General features: G+C 38.3%; 1 protein-coding gene across 8 annotated transcripts in view; it reads right to left on the reverse strand.

Annotated features, from left to right (window-relative positions):
* Positions 1-3,316: 3,316 nt before the first annotated feature.
* Positions 3,317-24,240, reverse strand: part of ZNF568 (zinc finger protein 568) — an 82,449-nt gene continuing 61,525 nt past the window's right edge. For all 8 annotated transcript variants that reach the window (XM_072747698.1, XM_026010208.2, XM_072747747.1 and 5 more), the window contains 3 exons: positions 12,936-13,059; positions 12,520-12,615; positions 3,317-6,797 (listed from right to left, as the gene is read on the reverse strand). In XM_072747698.1, coding sequence (XP_072603799.1) covers positions 5,350-6,797; positions 12,520-12,615; positions 12,936-13,059 — 1,668 coding nt within the window. In that variant the 3' untranslated portion in view covers positions 3,317-5,349. The remainder of the gene's footprint in view (positions 6,798-12,519; positions 12,616-12,935; positions 13,060-24,240) is intronic.

Here is a 24,240-nt window from a genome sequence, read left to right on the forward strand (position 1 = left end):
GGTGCTTAATCCCATGACCCTAAGATCATCACCTGGCCAAAGAGTGGGATACTTAACCAACTGAGCCACCTAGGTGCTTCTTTGATAAAATTTTAATAAAAGACAATTAGATGTCTAATTAGTAGGCAGCAGTTACACAGGTGCTACTGTTTATCTGAATCATTTTATTTAGTCAAGAAAATTTTAAAGCATAAAACAAGAAAATTTGGAAAAGTTAGGAGAAAGAAACAATTCAGGCACAAAACCAAAAAAGTAGATCTCATACAGCAAAAAAGAATTATTTAAAACAGGGGTGAGCAAACTACAGCCTGCAGGCCAAATGTGGCCTGTTGACTGTGTAAATTCAGAATTTCTCAGCTTTGGCACTCATGACATTTTGGACCAGATAGATGTGTTGTGAGCACTGTACTATGCATTGTAAGGTGTTCAAAGCATCCTTGGCCTTTGCAGCCGTCCCCCTCAGATGTCAGCAGCCGTCCCCCTCAAAGTGACCACCAAAAATGTTTCTGGACAGTGCCCAATGTCAAGTTAGGAGTAGGAAAGGCAAAATTACCCCTGGTTGAGAATCATTGATTTATGTATGTTTTCACACTACAAAGGCAGAGTAGACTTTATGGTCACAAAGCCTAAAATATTTACTATCTGATCTTTCACAGAAAAAGTCTGTTGATTTCTTTTGCCATTAAAAAAGGCAAAAAAAATACATGCCAGACTAAGAAAAACAACTGCAAAGTATATGACAAAACAAAGTTTCTACAAACTGCTTCAAAAACTACTCCAATTTAAAAAAGAGAATACATAAAAACAAGCAATTCACAAAAACAAAATTCAAATAACTCTTAGGCATGATATATAGTCCACCTCATTGGCAGTTAAGAAAATGCAAATTAAAGGCACTTTTTTCTTTACTCAATTTAACAAGATTCAGTCCTCGTTCAAGTTGTTGGGAATGGACATACATTCCTACATCAATGTCAAATTTCAGAAAATAATGAGGTATTAACTATTGCATTTAAAATATACCATGCTGTAAGGCAAGGGATCCAACTGGTGGGAATCTATCCACTCAGCAGAAATATAAACACCAACATGAAACAATACGTGTGTAGTAAAACTGCTTTCCAATTATTTGTAAAATAACAAATCTGAACTTTCACTAGTGGAAGACTGGGCTGCATATATTATGTCTTTATCATGAATGAGTCTAAAGCTCAAAAGCTATACCTGCAGGTTCTGACTGGAAGGAAGTCCAGTCATGGTCTGCTACCAAGTGAGAAAAGAAGATTGCACTTCAATACATAAGCACAATTCTGTTCCAGCTATGCTATACACACACACTACACCACCAAAACAAACTTCCTAGATATGGCCGTGCTTCTTGAGTATGGCAAAAAGCGTGGGAGGCTGTTGGTATTGGCAATTCAGAGAGTAAGCATAGGTTTTTTTGTTTTTTTTAAATTTCACTTACTTATAATCTCTACATCCATCATAGGGCTTGAATTCATGACCACAAGATTAAGGGGTGACTGCGGGGCTCAGGGGATTAAGCATCCTGGGTGGCTCAGTGGTTGAGCATCTACCTTTGGTTCAGGTCATGATCCTGGGGCCCTGGGATTAAGCCCCGAGTTGTGCACACTGCTCAGCAGGGAGTCTGTTTCTCCCTCTTCCTCTGACTCTCCCTGCTGCTCATGCTGTCACTCACTTTCTCAAAAGAATTAAAAAAAAAGATTTTATTTATTCATGAATACACAGAGAAAGGCAGAGACATAGGCAGAGGGAGAAGCTGGCTCCCTGTGGGGAGATGAATGTGGGACTTGATCCCGGGACCCCGGGATCACGACCTGAACCAAAGGTAGATGCTCAACCACTGAGCCACCCAGGTGTCCCTCCACTTAATACCTGTTTTTTATACGTTATAGAAAATTAGAAAAAAAAAATAAAAGAAAATTAGAATACAACTTTGAAGTCTTGAAAAGAGAAATGTGTATACATAGGCAAAAACTAAAAGAGAATCATCTCTTAACATTTTTTATAACTGAAAAAATGTTAGGAATTATAATGAAACCAGCATCATGTCATGCCTAGTTTTGCCTACCTTTATTAATTCTTCAATTTCTTCTTAGGGCAGAACTTGTCCTTTTTTTTTTTAAATTTTGTTTATTCAATAGAGACACAGAGATAGAGAGGGAGAGGCAGAGACACAGGCAGAGGGAGAAGCAGGCTCCACGCAGGGAGCCTGACGGGGGACTCGATCCCGGGTCTCCGGGATCAGGCTCTGGGCTGAAGGAGGTGCCAAACCACTGAGCCACCTGGGTTGCCCATAACTTGTCCTCTTAAAACAGTATGTATAACTTTCAAGAACAGACTTATGAAATAATTATGCCAGTGCAGATAAAATTTAGCAATGATTTCCCTCCTTTAACAAATGCTTAGGTAGGGGTGCCTGCCTGGCTCAGTCAGTAGAGCATGCAACTCTTGATCTCGTGGTCTTGAGTTCAAGCCCTATGTTTTTAAGCTTACTTAAAAAAAATTTAAATGCTTGAATTTTTATTATAAATTGTCCCACAATAGGCTGACATTATCCACGACTGATTTAATTTACTCAGGTTTATATTAAACTTATCTGAAGTATGTATTATTTCCTAAAGTGTGAGACTAAAGTGGAATCCACTGGATGGTGATTATTCCAATGTGTGGGTAACCCAGGAGGTAGGATTAAGTGGATAACTGCAGTGACTTCATAGCAGTTGAACATACATGCTATAATAGTTTCTCATTTATTGCTTTCCGTGGGAAATAGTTATTTTAAGGTCTAGTTTTCAATGTGTAAACACTACCTTTATACGTTACGTTACAAAACAATTGGGAAAGGTCGTGAACTATTTTTTTCTGGACTAAACTGCCCCCCCTCCATTTCCTCCAATAGGCTGCTAAATTTGACTGCTATTTTATTTTTTATTTTTATTTTTTTTAAAGATTTTATTTATTTATTCATGAGAGACACAGAGAGAGAGAGAGGCAGAGACACAGGCAGAGGGAGAAGCTGGCTCCATGCAGGAAGCCCGACGTGGGACTCAATCCCAGGTCTCTTGATCAGCTAAATCGCTGAGTCACCCGGGCTGCCCTTGACTTGCTATTTTAATTGGAATATTCATATACCATAAATATAGATTGTTTTTATAGCTGATTTGATTTGGATGTTGTCCTTTTCCAAATTTCTTCAAAGAGTTATGCTTGCCTCATAGTTGTGACTCTGTATCTTGGAGACTAGAAGATTTTATCTGTTAGATATGCTGATACTAGAGGAATCATGGTATACCTCTTTAATCAGTTTTTTATTGGTCCTTACTTTATTCAGGAAAATACTCTTTCAGGATTTCAGACATGTTTAAAAAAAGCTGAATATCAATACATACTATACAATGTTAGAAGTAAAAAAGAAAACATTTCCTGTGTCTTATTAATCAAAATAGAATATGTGTATACACTTGTCTAAAAATATTTAATGCTTTTCCCGCAATTTCAGATATACTATAAAAAGTTGAATATAAACATTTTCTCATCTTACTAAATATTAAGGTGAATAAATATGTAAAAATATTTTTTCCAGGACTCAAGTTTATCATAAAAAATTGAGTATAAACTTACAACACATGCATGAAGTTTCTTATTTTACTAAAAACCCAGAGACAGGACAGCTCTGCATTATTTCATTAGCCCAAAAATGTCAGGAGTGCAGGTAATTCCCATCTATCTGCTGTGCCAATCTTAGCCTCTCACCGCATCTGACAGCAACATGGGCCACAATTCCAGGTATCGCACAGACATATAGTCATGCATCCTGTAATGTAAGAGGACTATTTCCTATTTTGTTAAGAAAGAAAACTTAAAGCATACGTGCAGACTTTTGCTCAGGTCTTCTATGGCTAGGAATGCAAAGCAGATGCAAAGCAAACTAGGAGAGCAAGACCTAGACTTTAGATGGGCAACAGGCAGTGCTCCTGGTAAAGGGAGCATGGATAGGCACCCAACAGTGTCTGCCACAATACTGCCTCATTTCTTTAAAATTTCCTTTTTATAGTTACATTTTCTCTCATTAACGATGCTTGAGGATTTTTTTCCCCCATCCCAATATGTTTTCAAGGTTTTCGTTTTGTTTTGTTTGGCTTTGCTCTCTTAATTTGTTAGCTTCTCTACACACTAGAGCCGAATGCTTCTTCATTCACGCTTTCGTTCCTCTTACTTCAACAAGTGTTTACAGGGAACCTATTAAAACCGGCAGTTCACCAAGTACAGTGAACTGGCAATGAATCATGGCCATTAATTGTCCACATTTTCTACATATATTAAAAGAAGTCAATTTTCCTAGGAATAGCTTTGTCGCAGCCTACAAATTTCAACATATAGTTGTCTCTTTGTCATTCTTTCTGAATTATAACTTGCCTTATTTCCTTTCTCCTAGTGAGGCAAGAGGGCAAGATGAATGAAAGCTTCAGTTTTTAATTTTTCTCCAGAAGGAATTACCTGATATTCAATGAAAAGATGATGTAAAATGTTTCTATAGTCACTACACACATAAGGCTTTTCTCTAATATGATTTCTATCCACAAATATGAAAATAAAAGCAGCTCTTGTTTAATACACTTTAAATATGAGCCACAGTATGTAGTATGTAATTATTTAATCTTCAAAATACTAACAAGATGGGGCTGATATTGCTAATTTATAAGTGAGAAAGTTTAGACCCAGTTAAGTAATTTGCCCTATAAGGCAAGTAAAGACTGAATATTGGTTAAATCCTTTCTTACTCTGCTTCAGTTCCATTTTAGAGGATGAGCTTACAAATAGGACAGAAGAATCTGCTGCATTTTTAACATTCCTGTAGCCTTCCTCAAGTATGAATTATGAGATGAATAACTTGTTAGCTAAAGCAAATTGGTCTCCTATATTTATAACATTTATATTTTAATGAACCCTCTGATTTCCCACAAGGCAAATGACCCTGATGTTGAGAAACATTTGTACAACTGTCTGACACATTAACTGCCTTCCAAAGCCTCCCCACTTTCCTTACATTCAGGGAGTTTTCTCACTTTTATACCAATTGAATCCTGATGTTTAATAAATTTTGGAATATAAATAAAACCCTCTCAATCCCTAACATTTATAAAGTATCTCAGCAGTAACACATATCAGATAAATTCCAGCCCTCAAATAAAGTCCATAGTGTGAACTCCGATATTGTTATTTTCAAAGGTTTTCCCACATTCCTTAAAAATCAGAGGTTTTTGTGTTTTACTAGTATGACATTGCAGAGGTCAGTAACATTTTGAGCCTTCCCACATGACTTCATTCACTCCGCTTTCCTGTATGAATTCTCTGATGTTTACTAAGATGTGAGCCACGAATAAAGGCCTTCCCACATTGCTTACATTTGTAAGGTTTCTCACCAGTATGAATTTTCAGGTGTCGATTAAGTTCTGAGCCACGACCAAAGGCTTTCCCGCATTCCTTACACTTATAGGGCTTTTCACCACTATGACTCCTTTCATGATGAATAAGTTCTGACTTTCGAATAAAAGCCTTCCCACATTCCTTACATTTATGGGGTCTCTCACCAGTGTGAACTTTTTGATGTCGAATAAGTTCTGTGCTACAAGTAAAGGCCATTCTACATTCCCTACATTTATAGGGTTTCTCACCAGCGTGAGCTCTCTGATGGCGAGTAAGTTCTGAGCCACGACGAAAGGCCTTCCCACATTCTTTACATTTATATGGTTTCTCACCAGTATGAACACTCTGATGTCGAATAAGATGTGAATCAGAGATGAAAGCTTTCCCACATTCCTTACATTTATGAGGTTTCTCACCAGTATGAATTCTTTGATGTAGACTTAGTTGTGAGGCACAACTATATACTTTCCCACATTCCTTACATTCATAACGTCTTTCACCAGTATGAATTATCTGATGAAGACTAAGTTGAGTGTCATAACGAAAAGCTTTCCCACATTCATTACATTTATGGGGTTTCTCACCAGTATGAATTCTCTGATGTCGAAGAAGGTGTGAAGGACGGGTAAAGGCTTTCCCACATTCCTTACATTCATAGTATTTCTCATCAGTATGAATTCTCTGATGTAAATTAAGTTGTGAGGTAGATGGAAAAGCCTTCCCACACTCCTTACATTTATAGGGTTTCTCACCTATGTGGATCTTTTGATGTTTACTAAGTTGTGTACTAGAATGAAAGCCTTTCCCACATTCCTTACATTTATGAGGTTTCTCACCAGTATTAATGCTCTGAGGTTTAGGTTTAGTAATTTCAGAGCCATGGATAAAGGCACATTTCTTGTTTTCTTTACTTTTTTTGCTTTCATGAATTCTCCGATGTTTAATCAAGTTTGACCTACTACTAAAGACTTTCCCACACTCTCCACATTTAGGGTCTTTTTCCTTATTATGATTTCTTTCATATTGAATATGGTGTGATTGGCACCTGAAAGTTTCCTTACATCCCTTACATTCATAGGTTTTCCCTCTACTATGAATTGTCTGAGGTACACTTTGAACTGTGCACTGAATGGCAGCAGACCTTTCTTCAGAGGTTATGACAGCCTGTCTGAAATGTCCCTCCTGTTGTCTCTCCAAGTGGCATTTGATTTCTCTGTTATCTCTGACCCTAGTGCACTCAAGGTCAGAACTTGTAAGTCTTTTTATCTTCATGTGCAATGATTTAATTTCATTACTGTGCTCCTTGGAAAATAAATTCTTGGTTTCTCTTCTGGACTCCCAATCTGTAAGATAACAAGAAAGAAAATGGGAAGTATTTTCACGTGGCAGGAGACAGGAAAGTTCTAAGGTAGAAATGGCAAACTAAAAATACTAGTGAATAAACAGCTCCTAAACACAGCACTTTCTGAAATTTGAAAAAAAGCCTAGGATGTGGAGGGTGGGGGATGAGAATAGAGAAAATGAGGGGAGCTTGTGAAGAAGTAGTTCTTCACCTCTGGTGAAATTTGGAATTAGCTGAGGAACGTTACAAATATGATGTCCAGGAACCACTGCAGACGAACTAAATGAAAATCGTTCTTTCTTTTTCTTTTTCTTTTTTTTTTAATATTTTATTTATTTATTCACGAGAGGCACACATAGAGAGGCAGAGACATAGGCAGAGGGAGAAGCAGATTCCCCGCAGGGAGCCTGATGGGGGACTCGATCCCAGGACCCCAAATCAGGACCTGAGCCAAAGGCAGATGCTGAAATACTGAGCCACCCAGGCACCCACTAAATGAGAATCTAAAGGAGTAGGACATTCTAACAGCAAGTCCTCTCATCTCTACCTTCAAAATATATCCAGATTTTGACTACTTCTACCAGTATCTCTACTACCTTGTCCAAAGCCATCTCTCACCAAGTTAACACACTTTCTTAACAGGGCTCCTTACTTTCATTCTTGCCCTCTTAATATCCCACACCTAAGACAGAAGCCAGAGTGTTCTTGTTAAGTAAGCTAGATTAGGCTTTTCTTCTGCCCCAGTTTCCACTGGATTTCCACTGGTACAGAGTAAAAGTCAAAGTCCTTATAGGCCTACAAAACCCTCCCTAAACCTGTCTTACACTACCTCTTTCTGACCTCATAGCAGATCTTCTCCCTTTAACTGATTCTGCTCCAGCTCTTGACCAACTGGATGTTCTTCAAACCTGTGAAGCACACTACTCCTTCAGAATCTTTGCCTGTAAAGAACTTCCATATTAATACGGCTTGTTCAAGTACTTCATTCTGACCTCTACTCAAACATGAGACCACTCTTTACAAAACAGGGGGGGCCTCATTACTCTACTTACTGCATTTTTTTGCAGTGCATTTATCATCACATATCATCTATTTCCCCAACATTATTATGAGAACTTTCAAATATACAGAAAAATTAAAAGAACTGAGACAGTGAACACCCATATTCCCATACCTAGATTCTATTAATAAACATTTGGCTCTTGCCTCATCATGTATCTTTCTCTCTCTACATCCATCCATCTTGCAGACATCAGTATACTTTACCTCTAAACTCTAAGATATTATACTTTAACTTGTTTACTTCTGTATTGCCTATCTGTCCTTCAGTGTATCTGCAGAGTAAATACTATTTCATGAATTGGCATTTTTATTAATCTTTCTCAGGGATTCAGAGGCAACTCAAAGTGTGGGACTCCCTGTTTAAACACAGTACATCCCATCTGTACTTGTAATAAAATACAAAATTCCTCACTAGACCTGCAAAACTCTGCATTATTTGAACCCTGCTTCTCTAGTCACCTTCATTTTAAGATGCTCTCACCTTCACTCACTATGTACCTACTCTACTGGCTTCCAATGAACTATCATGGCAATTACGTTCTCATCTTAGACTCTATTAGGAAATGCTTTGTCTGCCATGAGTGCTCTGCTCCAGAATCCCTGCATGGCCAGTTTCTTTCATTGTAAATATCTTAATTTTCTGTCAAGTACCCTGTTTTTTTGCCTTTGTAATTTTTTTTCTTAATTCTGGAATTACACATTTATTAATTTATCTATTGATATTTCTCCCAAAGTAGCCTAGAACTACCATAATACTTATGTCACTCACCATGATATAATCAATCCCTAGCACATAGTTCAATTAATGTTAACTAAACTAATTGCCAGATTAAGGATATTCCAGTGCAAATAAAGGTAGACATGCTAAAGATAATGACATTACAACAGTGAGAATCAGAGTAATCACTTCGTGTTTTTAATTATTTAATAGGTGAGGGAACTGTCTTCCTACCTCTGCTTCTTCACAGCTTCACTGCCCTCTCCACAGCACTTCCTATGCACATGGCAGTAATGCATAAACAAGCCAGCATCATTAGAATATATTTGTACATGTGCTTATACTAGTCTCCTAGAAGATTGTTACCTTTACACGACAATGGAATTGTTTTATGTAATTCTAAAAAAATTCTAATGGAAACTGAGGACACTATGGCTACCATTTATGACAAGTTATATGATGTGAGAAAGAGCAAAGATCCAGGCTGCCTGGGTGTGAATCCTAGTTCCATGATTTGCTAGTTGTATGACATTGGACAGTTACTTAACTACTACTCAGAAATCAAGGAGGCTGGGCAGCCCCGGTGGCGCAGCGGTTTGGCGCCACCTGCGGCCCGGGGTGTGGTCCTGGAGACCCGGGATCCAGTCCTGCATCGGGCTCCCTGCATGGAGCCTGCTTCTCCCTCTGCCTGTGTCTCTGCCTCTCTCTCTCTGTCTCTATGAATAAATAAATAAAATCTTAAAAAAAAAAAAAAAAGAAATCAAAGAGGCTGAGACACAAGGAGATACTTCGTGTAAGTTGTCACAGCTTGTGCAGGCACCCTGCTGCTTAGGATAGTCTCTTTGTTCTTGCTAAAGTCCAGAGTAGTTGGACCAGCCAAAAGCAAGTTGCAGAAAAGATAAACAGTTGGAAAATCTAGAGAGATGAATAAACCTAGAACAACTGGTAAGAAGATTCTTCTGTGATTAATGTATGATCTATATCTGCGATCTAATGATAATGCCACTTACACTGGGGATGCTACAAGGTTATACTTCAGAGAGGGGCACTAAAAGCAAGAACTATATAATGACTGGTAAAATGATTTTGGCCTTTTATGCTGTATGGGAAGTTTGGCCCTTTATGCTGTATGGGAAGTTCCAGACATCAGATGTCAGAAAATACTGTAATTTTAGGGATCCCTGGGTGGCGCAGCGGTTTGGCGCCTGCCTTTGGCCCAGGGCGCGATCCTGGAGACCCGGGATCGAATCCCACGTCAGGCTCCCGGCGCATGGAGCCTGCTTCTCCCTCCGCCTGTGTCTCTGCCTCTCTCTCTCTCTGTGACTATCATAAATAAATAAAAATAAAATAAAATGTTTAAAAAAAATACTGTAATTTTAAATATTTTGGAAAAACAATCTTGTAGAAAAGAAAAACTGTAAAAAGCATGGATTTGAATAATAAATTTGGACCTTAAAAGAATGCTCAAATCAAAAAGTAACATCCATCAAGGATGCTCCCATTGCTCCTATCCTGCACAATCACTGATCACTGTTATAAAATCATTTCTCTAAATTGATCTTCAGTCTCTCCGCTTTCCCTACTCCATGATCTCATTCTAGTGCAAGGCCAAATCATCTGGACTTCCCAAACAGGCTCCTACCAAGTTTCACCATTTTTACTCATGAATCCTCTGATTCAGTCTCTAAGGGACAGCTGGAGAGAGGTCTTAGAAATCAAATTCAATCACGTTCCTATCTTGTTTAAAACCTTCAATGGTTGCCAAGTGTCCTCAGGAAAAAAAATCCAACCTCCTAGGCTTACTGCAAAGGCCCTGCATGAAATGGACCTCCATTCAGATTTTCCAGGACATCCACCCAAGTCTCTCGCCTTAAGGCCTTCACTGAATAGATTCTTCTACCTTGGTAGAGCAGTCCCACCATACTGCCCAGATCCTTCTACTCCTCCTTCCAGCTTCGTATCATTTGTCATGATCTGAAAAATCTTACCAGTCTGATAATATTGCCCCTAATATTTTCTCACAATACTGCCTTACCTATAACCATCTTCCCTAAATAGACCCCTCATTTCTCTGGCCATTATACAGGCTAGGTTTCTAAAAAAAGAAAACTTGCAAGGTAATCAGTGATTAGGGATTTAAAACAGCCCTTAAGTTTTCTGCAGACTGCTGGTGAGACTGGCTCTTCCTGGCCTGAACACTGCTCATGAATTCAAGAAAGGGCCAGAAAGGACCCCAAATCTTAAACTATAATCACACTTGGCCTCTCTCTCCATCAGACACATCATTCCCAGGAGGGGCCTGTGACTAAGACAAGGTCAATTTCTTCTCTACAAGGTCAATTGAATCTAATTCCAGCAGGCCTAGCATCCTTCCTGACCCTAGCTACTTCCTAGGTTATTCATCATTACCTTTTGTTTCCATCCAGTGTTCTGTAGCATTCTTTTTATACAATCAAAACAACACTGACTCTTAAAGCTATATATCTGGCTTTTATTCAACTAAGCATATAGCATTGTTTTAAAAATACTTTATAAATATATAAGATTTTGTATCCCAATTGTGGTTGTGGTTATATGTATCTGCATGTGACATAAAATTTCACAGTAATCTATACCAAATAAAATAAAATAAAAATAAAAACGGAGTATATTAGAAAATCGGTGGAATCTGAATAAAGTCTTTGTAGAGTTTCGTTACTACTATTGTGCCAACATCAATTTCCTAGTTTTGACAGTGTACTAGGATTAGGTAAGATGTTATCATTAGGGAAAGCTGAGTGAAGGGTACAAGTAACCTCTGTACTATTGTTGTAACTCCTTTGAGTCTTAAATTATTTCAAAATAAAAAGCTAAAAAGAAATGGTAACAGCTATAAGCATGTATGTACCTAATAAGAGAGCCCCAAAGTACATGAAGCAAAAACAGAATTGAAGAAAAAAAGATGCTTCAACAAACTGAAGACTTCAATGCTCCATTTTCAATAATGGATAGATTAGCTAACCAGAAGATCAACAAGGAAACAGAAAACAACATACTCATCAAAGAAGAAATCACAAGAGAAATCAGAAAATGCTTTGAGTTGGGTGAAAGAAAAACATACCAAAAGTTATGGGGTATAGTTAAAACAGATCATAAAGGGAAATTTACAGCTAAAATGCCTATTAAAAAACAAAAAACAAAAAACCCAAGAAAAATCTCAACTCAGATTATGGAACTAGATAAAGAGAGAAGAGATAAAGAGAACTAGATACCAAAGATACCAGAAGGAAGAAAATAATAAAGACTACAGTAGAGATGAACAAAACAGAAAAATAGGGAAATCAACATAACTCTAAGTTAGTTCTTTGAAAAAGATCAACAAAACTGGCAAACCTTTAGCTAGATTGACCAAGACAAAAAAAAAAGAAAGAAGACAAATACTGATATCAGGAATGAAAGAAGGACATCACTACCAACCTTACAGAAATAAAGAACTAGGGCTGGGTGTATGACTGCTTATGGGTATAGAGTATCATTTTGGGGTGATGAGAAGTTTCTAAATTTAGATTGTCGTCACAGTTGCAAAACTCTCTGACTATATTAAAAACCCCAAACAGTATATTTTAAATAAGTGAATTTTAGGATATGTGATTTATATCTCAATAGAGCTAGCTGCTTTAAAAAGTCAGGACAAAACTGGACACACAGTACAGGGAAAACAGTTATCTCATGGAAGGAAGAATGGGCTTCCTTCCTGAAATCAGAGGCAAATAAGACGGAGGATAGCAAGAGTGATAATGAAGTGAAAATTTGAGGCCTTATGCTGAAACAACCTTCTTTTTTTCTCTGGATCTCAGAATTTATCAGCAAGCTTTTCTACCAATAACTCATATGTGCTGCCTTCTCAATGGCCCCTGAGTGACCACCAGTCATGGTCTTCCCCATAGGAGTCACCATCACTCACCTGGGCACCATTCTTTTGGTTCCTTACTCTTAACCATCCAGGGCTCCTTCTCCTGCTCCAGTAAGAATATCACATCTGGCTTAGAATCAAAAAGTCCTGCCCAAAAAAGAAAAAAAAAAAAAAAAAAGACAAAGTTATGTTGTATGTGTACCAGAATTAAAATCATCCATGATTATTAAGAAAGAGTAAGTAGGTTAAGGGTCAATGGAAGGGATAAAAGTCAGAAGAACAATAAAAAACTGTCTAATGGAGCAGCCAATTCTAACTTCATGAGGGATAATCCCTTCTTTGGGAAGCAACAAGAATCATTAATTCTGCCAGACATTTGAGAAGCACTCATGAGAAATTCATAACAAAGAACATAAAATTCCGGAAGGCTAATTCTAAAATTGGGGGTGGGGGGGCACATAACTTACCCAGTGAGATCAGGTTGTTATAATTCTCCAACATTACATCTCGGTACAAACTCTTCTGAGCAGAGTGCAAGCATTCCCACTCTTTTTGAGAGAAGTAAATGGCGACATCTTTGAACCTGAAGCCCTGAAACCAAAGATCAATATGCTATTTGTGAAACTGATGGGTAAAATCTTTACAACTGAATGAAAAAGAAAATGGAGAAAGCAATTTAGTAAGGTAACAATATTGAGAAAATAGACTGTGCTGGGCCCTTTAACAGGGATGGTTCAGTGTGGAAATAAGAGTGATTGGAGTACACCATTCTTGGCACACACATCATGCTTAAGCATGCCTGCAACTACAGAAATAATCTCTTGGGCTCTACCTCTTCCATTATCCCCCCAGGTCTGGGAATAACCAAAGTTCAGACAACTGGTGTTTCTAAGTAAATAAAACTATACATGCAAGCACATGGCATACTCTATGTTCACCATACAACACCTGTGACTATCTCCTTTCTATTCTCCCAACAAAAAAAGACTTTTTAAAAGTCTGAATCACTCAAAAAGATCTTATAAAATTTCTATTTCTGAAAACAGGATCTGAATATAACTAGATGATTTATATGATGATTTACTTACAATTTAATAATTTCTTAAAAACTCATACCCATAAATATACCAGAATATTAAAGGCTGATCACTTTTCCATGTGATCAAAAATTCTAAAATAGGTATCATTTTTACCAGCTTGTATGACATTTCCATCTTATTTTGGGATACTAGTTTGCACAAGTTCTCTATCATTCTTTTGCAGTATGAGTCATTTCTTCTCAACAATTTATGCATCTGGTTATATTGTTCCTGTTCCCATAAATTGTCCTTGATCATACTCTCCTTGTTCCTGATCTGCCTGAACTGATGGAGGAGGATCCAGACTCACAATGATGTGACTCAAGATGAGCATACAGAGAGAAGTTCAAAATGGACCCACTTATTGCTTTCTTCCTGGCACAGACTTCTTGGAATATCACATAACTCCATACACTCAATCTATCATATCTCTATCGTATCCTCAGTCTTAAAAATCTCAAAAGAGTTACAGATATGGGCAAATACTGAGACTGCAAGTCAACATCAATTACCTGCTTGTCTAATTAGAAAACCCAAATTTGCAACCGGGGATCCCACTTAACCATTTCATAAAATGACCACTCTACCAAGGAAGGCATAAAATTTCTCGCAAGGATTTCCACTCCATCAGTATTCCTGATGAAAGGATATGCACTTAAGGAATGCCAAGTGGTTTTGCTGAATGAATACTGAGATACTTGGTAAACACAGGAGCACTTATGGGACAGCAGCCTTTGGTGGCATCACTCACTGGAAGAAGACCTGGAGAGCAGGTTAAGTTCCTTGGAGGAGCTTAGGGAAGCAGGAAGTTTTAGGAAAAAGAAATCCACTGTTCAAATCTTTCAAAATAAAAAATGCATTCAATGAAGGAGAGGAGAAATATAAATTCACATAAATAATGGCTTTTAGGGTTGCAAAAACAGATCATTTATTTCTTGGGTTCATCCTAGAGAAATACAGAGCTTGAGAAGGCAAAGGAGGAAGAAGCAAAAGCAGCCTTACTTGAGTCACCAGACTGACCTTGGAGTCCCCCCACAAAGGCGGAGAATGAATTTTCCTCCCCTTTCCTGTTTCAATCTTCCTGCCTTTTTTTTTTTTTAAGATTTTATTTATTTATTCATGAGAGACAGAGAGAGAGAGGCAGAGACATAGGCAGAGGGAGAAGCAGGCTTCATGCAGGGAGCCTGACGTGGGACTTGATCCCAGGTCTCCAGGATCAGGCCCTGGGCTGAAGGCGGTGCTAAAACTCTGAGCCACCCAGGCTGCCCCAATCTTCCTGCTTTTGACACTTCTTCTTTCTCCCCCACACTCCGTGTGTGTGTGTGTGTGTGTGTGTGTGTGAGATACACACACACACACACACACACACACACACACACGGTCTGTCTTTCTTGATTTTAGGGAGAATAACAAAACTGCCTGCCCTCAACCCCAGAAGATCCAACTGTACACAATGTATTTAGAGGAAACAGCTTTCCCAACTGATCTGAGCCCAGAAGGGCCTGTTCTCACCTGCCCTGGGCAGATCCTTGTTCTACAGCCTACAAGACACTGAGCTCCTCAGCCATTGAGGCATCCCAAAGACATGGTGGAGCCTCCAGCCCAAAGCACAGGACACTTGGGCAGGCCCAGCCTTGGACAACGGTTTCTGCCACCAACCACCTGGATGGTTTACAAGAAATCACAATTCTCATAATCTTCATAGCCAACACATTCTGGTTCCCAACTAAGATCACAAGTTCCCTAAGTATGGCTTTCTTACCTGATACTATTCACTTGTATTGCTACCACTGGCCTTATTGCGGACAGTGAGTATTTACTGCATCTCAAATACATTTACTGCATGTTAAGCACTTTAAGCTTCTGGTGAGTTATGTGTATGAATCCTTGGGAGAAGCCCATGAATCCTAATTCAAAGGAAACTTAACCTCAAAGAAGTGAAGTCATTTACTCAAATTTGCAGTTAGTAGTGGCATTGCAGGGTTTTGAATCTAGATTTCTCCAAATCTGTAGCTCATGGTCTTCTACTTCTGGCTCTTATAGATGAAGCCAGGGATTTCTGAAGATCCTTTAAAAGAAATCCTGGACTGGAGCTCCACTCAGAGGAGCAGAAAATGCTTGGTCTGCTCACTGCATGTCACTACAGAGCACAGTGCTCTATGAAGGGCAATCAAAAGTAGAAGAGAGGGGATCCCTGGGTGGCGCAGCGGTTTGGCGCCTGCCTTTGGCCCAGGGCGCGATCCTGGAGACCCGGGATCGAATCCCACATCAGGCTCCCGGTGCATGGAGCCTGCTTCTCCCTCTGCCTGTGTCTCTGCCTCTCTCTCTCTCTCTGTGACTATCATAAATAAATAAAAAAATTAAAAAAAAAAAAAAGTAGAAGAGAAGAAGCAGTTTGGCAAACAAAACTCTTTTATCCAAAAATATCAAAATCTCCCATTACTCTGGCTCTGTGTGGGCGCTTGGAGGACATGATGATTTAGATCTAGCACCTGCCCTTAAAAAAGCTCAGAATCAGGAAGGAAAATAAAAAAAGTAGAGACAATCACAGGATATCAAGCTTTGAGGGGGCTGGTTCCCATGACCAAATCACCAACTGAAAAATAATGTTCTGAATATTAAAAACATTTTAGGATGCAATGATGATCTGGTAAAGAAGGAAAGTAACTGGGGTGCCTGGGTGCCTCAGGTCATGATCCGAGGGTCCTGGGATTGAGCACCACATCAGGCTTCCTGTGAGCCTGCTTCTCCTGCTTTTCTGGTCCTCCTCGCTCGTGCTCTCTCTCATTATCTCTGTCTCTCAAATAAATAAATAAAATCTTAAAAAAAAAAAAGGAAAGTAATCTTCATAAGCTAAAATTGAATCAAACTGAGAACCAACAGGAGAATGCTGAGCCACTGACACTTATTAATCAAAGAACCGCTGCTGAACCAAGATGACCATGAGCTTTGACAGTCAAAGAATGGGGGAGCGGGGAGACCAAGCCTATAGCTGGTCAAGATGCAAGTCTAAATGGTTCTGCCCTGGGGCAACCTGGGTGGCTCAGCAGTTTAGCGCCTGCCTTCAGCCCAGGGTGTCATCCTGGGGACCTGGGATCGAGTCCTGCATCGGGTTCCCTTGCATGGAGCCTGCTTCTCCCTCTGCCTGTGTCTCCGCCTCTGTCTGTCTCTCTGTATTTCATGAATATATAAAATCTTAAAAAAAATGGTTCTGCCCTGTAAAGGGACCTCCAGGACCATGCCCACAAAATAAAGAAAAAGTAGAAGCAACACTTCCATTCTTGGGGACTACAAGGAAAACAGCCTGATTTGACCTCCAGGACCATGCCCACAAAATAAAGAAAAAGTAGAAGCAACACTTCCATTCTTGGGGACTACAAGGAAAACAGCCTGATTTGAATCCTGGCAGTTGGTGGAAAAAAAACATTTTCCCCTGAGGAACTATAACCACAAGTCAGCCCTCCCACAGGTCTGTGGCTCACATGCACATTACTAAGGTGATCTATAAAACTTGCCATCTGTAAATCTACTTTAGAGTGGCTCTGGTTTGGCAGTGCTCTTGGCAGAAGCAAACACAGACCTGGTCTAGAAGAACAACCTTCAACCAGGGCTCAAGAATCCACAAACAGAATTCCAAGGATAATGACCCAAATGTCAAAAATAATAAGACAGCACAACATTGTGAATATACTAAACACCAAACACCACTAAACTGTACACTATAAATGGTTAATTGTATGTTATGTGAATTTCACCTAAATAAAAAATGATATAAAAATAAAACACACACAGAGGCATAATTGCAGGATCAGAGTCAGGAAAATCAATCATGCAATTTTTTCAAATTTCCATTATATTTTAAAGTTTTCATAATAAAAATAAAAATATTAGGGGGAAAATGTCACACCTGCAAAGATTCATTTATTACATAGATAATGACAAAGACTATAAAACAGGTATCTAGGAGGTAGATGGCAAAAAACAAAACCACAGGATCCCTGGGTGGCGCAGCGGTTTGGCGCCTGCCTTTGGCCCAGGGCACGATCCTGGAGACCCGGGATTGAATCCCACGTCTGGCTCCCGGTGCATGGAGCCTGCTTCTCCCTCTGCCTGTGTCTCTGCCTCTCTCTGTGTGACTATCATAAATAAATAAAAATTTAAAAAAAAACACAAAAAACCCCCACAAAATAGACAGGTAGATTCAAAGGAAAAAATATTTCTAGAACAAAGAAACCCAATATTTAAAATTAAGTCATACAATGGCTAGAATAAATATCTCCAAAGAAAAAAATTACTGGACTACAGATATAAAAAGAAATTATGTAGAATGTTATCAAAAAAGACAATATGAGGGATCCCTGGGTGGCGCAGCGGTTTAGCGCCTGTCTTTGGCCCAGGGCGCAATCCTGAGGACCCGGGATCGAATCCCACGTCGGGCTCCCGGTGCATGGAGCCTGCTTCTCCCTCTGCCTGTGTCTCTGCCTCTCTCTCTCTCTCTCTCTGTAACTATCATAAATTAAAAAAAAAAAAAAAGACAATATGGGAAAGCATAAGAGAGGGCAGGAAAAAATAAGAAGGTTTAACAGATATCTAACCACAGTTCTGAAAGGAAAAAGGAAAAGAACTGAGAAAAGGCAGTAACTAAAGACCTATTGGAGGTATCTAGCTGGCTTAGTCAATAGAACATGTGACTCTCGATCTTAGGGTCATGAGTTCAAGCCTCAAGTTGGGCATAAAACTTACTTGAAAAATAAAAAAAAGACCTAATGTATAAGAAATTTTCAGAACTAGCATAAGAAAGCCAATGAGTCTTATTCAGAAGCCCAATGAGTCTCAAGGAGAATAAATAAAAAGAAACCCTAGACAATTATATCAAAACTGCTGAACACTAAAAGAGGATATGTTAGAAGCAATTTGAAAGGGACGCCTGGGTGGCTCAGTGGTTGAGCGTATGCCTTTGGCTCAGGGAGTGATCCTGGCGTCCCAGGATTGAGTCCCACATTGGGCTTCCTGCATGGAGCCTGCTTCTCCCTCTGCCTATGTCTCTGCCTCTCTCTGTGTCTCTCATGAGTAAATAAATAAAATCTTAAAAAAAAAAGAAGCAATTTGAGATTAAAGACAGATTATCTACACAGAAACACCAGTCTGATTGACTATGATTATTCAATAGAAACAATATAAACCATAAAACAGCAGGCTGTCAACTGAAAGAAAATTATCTTTCACAAATGGGGGCAAATCAAGACATTTTCAAAAAACCCAAAACCAAATGCCCTAGAAACCCATTAAAATATGTACTTCCGTCTGAAGAAAAGTGATACCAAGATAGAGGGTTTAAGATATAAGAATAATGAACAAAGAAAGTGGTAAATAAATGGATAACCTAAGCTAATATTCAAATATATAAAATACTAAAAATGTTTTATGGGTTAAAAAGAGGGTAGAATTAAAATATCTGACAACAATATAAGTTGTTTAGTCAGATTATCCTAGTTCCTTATACTATTTAGCAAGGGCATAAAGACGTTCTTTAGTTTTGGATATTGGTAAGTTAAAATGCATTAAAATTTCTTAGGTAGGGATCCCTGGGTGGCTCAGTGGTTGGTGCCTGCCTTTGGCCCAAGGATCGAGCCCGCGTCGGGCTCCCGGCATAGAGCCTGCTTCTCCCTCTGCCTGTGTCTCTGCCTCTCTCTCTCTCTCTCTCTGTCAATCATGAATAAATAAATAAAATCTTAAAAAAAATGTCTTAGGTAACCACAAAATAAATGAAATTAGTTTATAGCTTCCAAATTCACAAAGAGGTGAAATGAGATTAAAGAAATACAGAAAAGGTAGAAAAAAAAGCACAAACTAAGCCAATAATGATACTTTCAATTGTATCAGTAATTTTTTATTATTATTTTTTTAATTTTTATTTTTATTTATGATAGTCACAGAGAGATAGAGAGAGAGGCAGAGACACAGGCAGAGGGAGAAGCAGGCTCCATGCACCGGGAGCCCGATGTGGGACTCGATCCCGGGTCTCCAGGATCACGCCCCGGGCCAAAGGCAGGCGCCAAACCGCTGCGCCACCCAGGGATCCCCTATCAGTAATTTTTTAAAAAAGATCTTATTTTTAAGTAATCTCTACAGCCAACATAGGGCTTGAATTTATAATCCTATGATCAAGAGTCACATGCTCCACTGACTGAGCCAGCTAGATGCCCTTATATCAGCAATTAATATTAATGGGCTAAATGATCTCATTAAAAGATAAAAGTCAAAGATCAAAGCCCAGATATATGCTGTTTACAAGAAACACATCCAAAACATAAATATTCAGAAAGACTGGAGGTAAAAAGTGAAAATACAACTTGTATGCTTCCCTAATAAAAAATAAATATGTATTATATATAGACACACATACACACACATAAAATAAAGAAGAACAAAATTATGATAAATCCTAATCATTATGACAGAACACATCACTTGAAATAACTGATAGGCACAACAAATCAGTAAAAACAGAAATTATTTAAATTACAAAAAATAACAAAATTAACAAACCTGATTTAATTGCCACATATAGAATAATACAGCTAAGTCAAGTAACACTCTTCTCAACCACATCTGGAGGATTCAGAAAAACATCACATTGGGTCTTAACATAAAACAATCATTTTGCATGAACTCATGCTAATAAAGATGCACATTAATAGGATTGCCAGGGGGTGGGCAAATGGAATGGAAGATAAGACGTGAATAAATAATCAGAACAAGAAGATGGCCCCTTGCTCAGACCAATGATAACATTCCATGAAGTGAAGTTTATGATTAATGTAACACTGCACTTGAAGCCTCTCTCCATCTTATCAAGGAAAACCAGTGCAGTAAGGCAAGGTTTAGAATAAGGAACTTAAAAAAGGAAAAGATCAATATTTTAAAATAATACAATTATTTACAGACAAAAAATATCCTCACTTATCAATGATATGATTATGTAGTTAGATGACTCCAAATCCAAAAGAATCTATAAGGTATCAGAATAAATGAGGGATGCCTGAGTGGCTTAGCGGTTGAGTGTCTGTCTTTGGCTCAGGGCGTGATCCCAGGGTTCTGGGATCGAGTCCCGCATTGGGCTCCCTCTGAGGAGCCTGCTTCTCCCTCTGCCTATGTCTCTGCCTCTCTCTCTGGTCTCTTATGAATAAATAAATAAAATCTTTAAGAAAAAAAAGATATCAGAATAAATGAGCAATCAGCAAGTTGGATGGATATAAAATCAGTATCTAAAAATCAGTTTCATGTCTGTACACCAGGAACAATAAGAAAATGAGGTTTAATGTTTAAAATTAATACAATTTAAAAAACACAAAATATAAAAATACTTAAGAATGAAATTAATAAAAGACATATACGACTCTAATTACAACCATAATATAAGACCTAAATAAGCAGAGTAATACCAGCTAGAGGGAGAGGAAGACTTACTACTATAGAAAATGCCAACTTTCCCCAAACTGATCAGAGTCAATGCAGTACAAATTGATACGCCAACTGGATTTCTACAAACTTGATCAGCCAATTCTAAAATTTATATGGAGAAGCCAAAGGCCAAAACATAGCTTACAGACTCCTAGAGAATAAGACTACAGTAGAGGAATATGACTTACCAAGTATCAAACATTATTATAAAGCTGTCTTAATTAAGACAATGTGGTTTCGGTGCAGAGACAGAGAAACAGAACACTAGAGAAAAATGATATTAGGATATTAATTATCCAAATGGAAAAGGTTAAACTGGACCTCTACCATATATCATATCCTAAAATCAATCCAAAGTGAGTTAAAGAATGAAACACAAAAAGCAAAACAGTATCATTCATAGAAAACATGGGAGAGTACCTTTACTCATAGAGGAAGATATTTCCTAAACTAGACCTAAATAAATTAGTAAAGGAAAGGAAAACTGTTAAATGTGATGGCATTACAACCGAGAATTTCTACCACCATTTAACATTAGAAGTCAAGCCACAAACTGAGAGAAAGCATGTATAGCACACATAACTGACAAAGGATGACAATCTATAATATTCAAGAAATACTTACAAAGCATTAAAAGGAACAACAACAAAAAAACCTTGGAAATCTAAAACTCAATAGAAAAATTAGAAAATGACATGAAACAGTACTTCAGAGAAGAGAAATCATGAAAAGGGCCTCAACCTCATTTAGCATACCAAAATATGCAATTTTAAAATCAGAATACTATATCAATGCATACCCATCAAATAGGTAAAAACTTAAAAGTCTAACAATATCAAGTACTGATGAGAGTATGAAATAACAGGGTTTAAAAATGATTATAAACACTGGAAAACAATTGTGGAGTGTCTAGTAAGGCCAAAGATGCATATATTCTATGACCCAAGAATTCTTTTTTTAAGATTTTATTTATTTATTCATGACACACACACACACACACACACACACACACACAGAGATAGAGAGAGAGAGAGAGAGAGAGAGGCAGAGACACAAGCAGGCTCCATGCAGGGAGCCCGACGCAGGACTCAAACCCAGGACTCCAGGATCACACCCTGGGCGGAAGGCAGGCGTCTAAACCGCTGAGCCACCCAGGCTGCCCTGACCCAAGAATTCTATTCCTAGTTATATACCCAGAGAAATTCTTGTACATGATACAAGTTCAAGAATGTTCACAGGAGTAGTGTCTGTAATATAAAAGATAGATATATATTTATACAATGGATGGTTATATAGTAAATTAACAATGTGAATGATCTCCTCCTGAATATATACTAAGAGACAGATAATCACATAGCAGAAGATTCCAAACTGTATAATTTTACTTAGATCAAATTTAAAAATAAAAACAGGGCAGCCCGGGTGGCTCAGTGGTTTAGCGCCACCTTTGGCCCAGGGCGTGATCCTGGAGACCCGGGTCAAGTCCCACATCGGGCTCCCTCCATGGAGCCTGCTTCTCTCTCTGCCTGTGTCTCTGAGCCTCTCTCTCTCTGTATATGTGTCTCTCATGAATAAATAAAATCTTAAAAATAAATAAATAAATAAAAATAAAAACAAACACATATGGTTAACTGTAAAGAAAAGCAAGGGAATGAAAAACACAAAATTCAGAAGTTACCTCTAGGGACTGGACTGGGATGACTTATGGCCCAGACAGGGTTTTTATTTATTTATTTTTATTTATTTATTTTTTTCCAGACAGGGTTTTTAACAATAATCAACATTTTACATCTTAAATATGGATGTTTAGCTACTTTTCATACCTTATACATTTGTCACTATTCGGTATTGAATAAAAAAGCAGTTTTAAAAAGTTAGTTACAAAAATAGTCAGTTACAATATAGTGTGATAAGAACTGTGACAGATGCAGCATAGTCATTCAGTCACCAGGCATAATCAAGAGACTGAAGCAGGCTTCACAGAATCCAGAGAAAGCAGTGGTATGGGATATATCCCTTCTTGTGTTTCTTGTGCAATATAGCCAGCAGATAGCACTGTGCATTATGGGAACTGCTAGAGTAGAGTGAGAAGGAGCAGAGAAATGAGACTGAAAAGAAGGATCACATCATGAGACATTTTGACTTGTTCTCACAGGTGAGGGATTCTAAGCAGGATAAATTACCTCTAATTACAGGCAGATGAATCTTGCTAGGGGAAATGAGGAAATAGCAACTTATTTAGATTAAGGGGTATGTGAAAGTTTCATGAAACACACAGAAGTTTCTGGGGCCCAGAAAAAAAAGGATTCCAACAAACAAAAACAGACTGAAGAGCATTCCAAGTAGAGCACAGGATAAGGGGAAGGTAGAGAAGGAAATGAACTACATAGCCTGTATGTCTGAGGAGCAGACAGGTAACTGGTGAGGGATTCTGGGGAAGGGGTAGACAGAAGTGATACTGGAGAAGTCCAAAGAGGCCAGGACAGAAAGGTCTTGGCTGACAGGTCATCCCTGGCAGGACTTATTGCATCCTTACTTACTGCTTTATTCCAATACTAGGACTGGTGCTCCAGTAAATATAGGAATGTACTTTATAATAAATGTATAATAAACGTGAAAGAGAACTTTGTCCTGAAAATAATTCACTTAATAAAGGAAGTGTCATAACTGGACTATTTTATTGGCAAAGAGTAAAAGTAGAGCCAGGGAGCCCAATTCGAGCACAATGCACTATCCACCTGAATTTCCATTACTATCATGTTTGCAAATCTTGTAGAGAACAAATTATATATAGGAAGTTATGAGGAAGTCCATGGTCCCATAGCAAAAATAGGGGAAGACTTTTTTTTTTTTTTAAGTGCATAGCTTCTCATTAATACAGAGAAAGGACAATCCACCACTCTGAGTAGAGGAGGAAATAAAGGAAGAAATGGACCATTGTCAAGGGTTTAGGGCAAAGGAAGCTAGAGTTCCTTCCTTACCAAGATGTACTAATATTGGATAGGGAGGGTGTAGTTTCTCCTCTAAGAATCTCAGGAAGGTTCTGGCCAGATTGGAAATGTGAAGACAGACTCAACAAGTTCTCACAGAATTAAAAAAAAAAGTCAGAGAAAAGAAGAAACAGATTAATCCAGAATGGAAAGAGAATTTTATTAGTCTTTTGAGAGAGAGGAACCCTTGAGAACCAACCAGAATGAAAAGCCACACTCAGACACATCCAAGGAAAAAA

Source organism: Vulpes vulpes, chromosome 1 (assembly GCF_048418805.1).
Source record: "Vulpes vulpes isolate BD-2025 chromosome 1, VulVul3, whole genome shotgun sequence".
In the NCBI taxonomy this organism is placed as follows: domain Eukaryota; kingdom Metazoa; phylum Chordata; class Mammalia; order Carnivora; family Canidae; genus Vulpes; species Vulpes vulpes.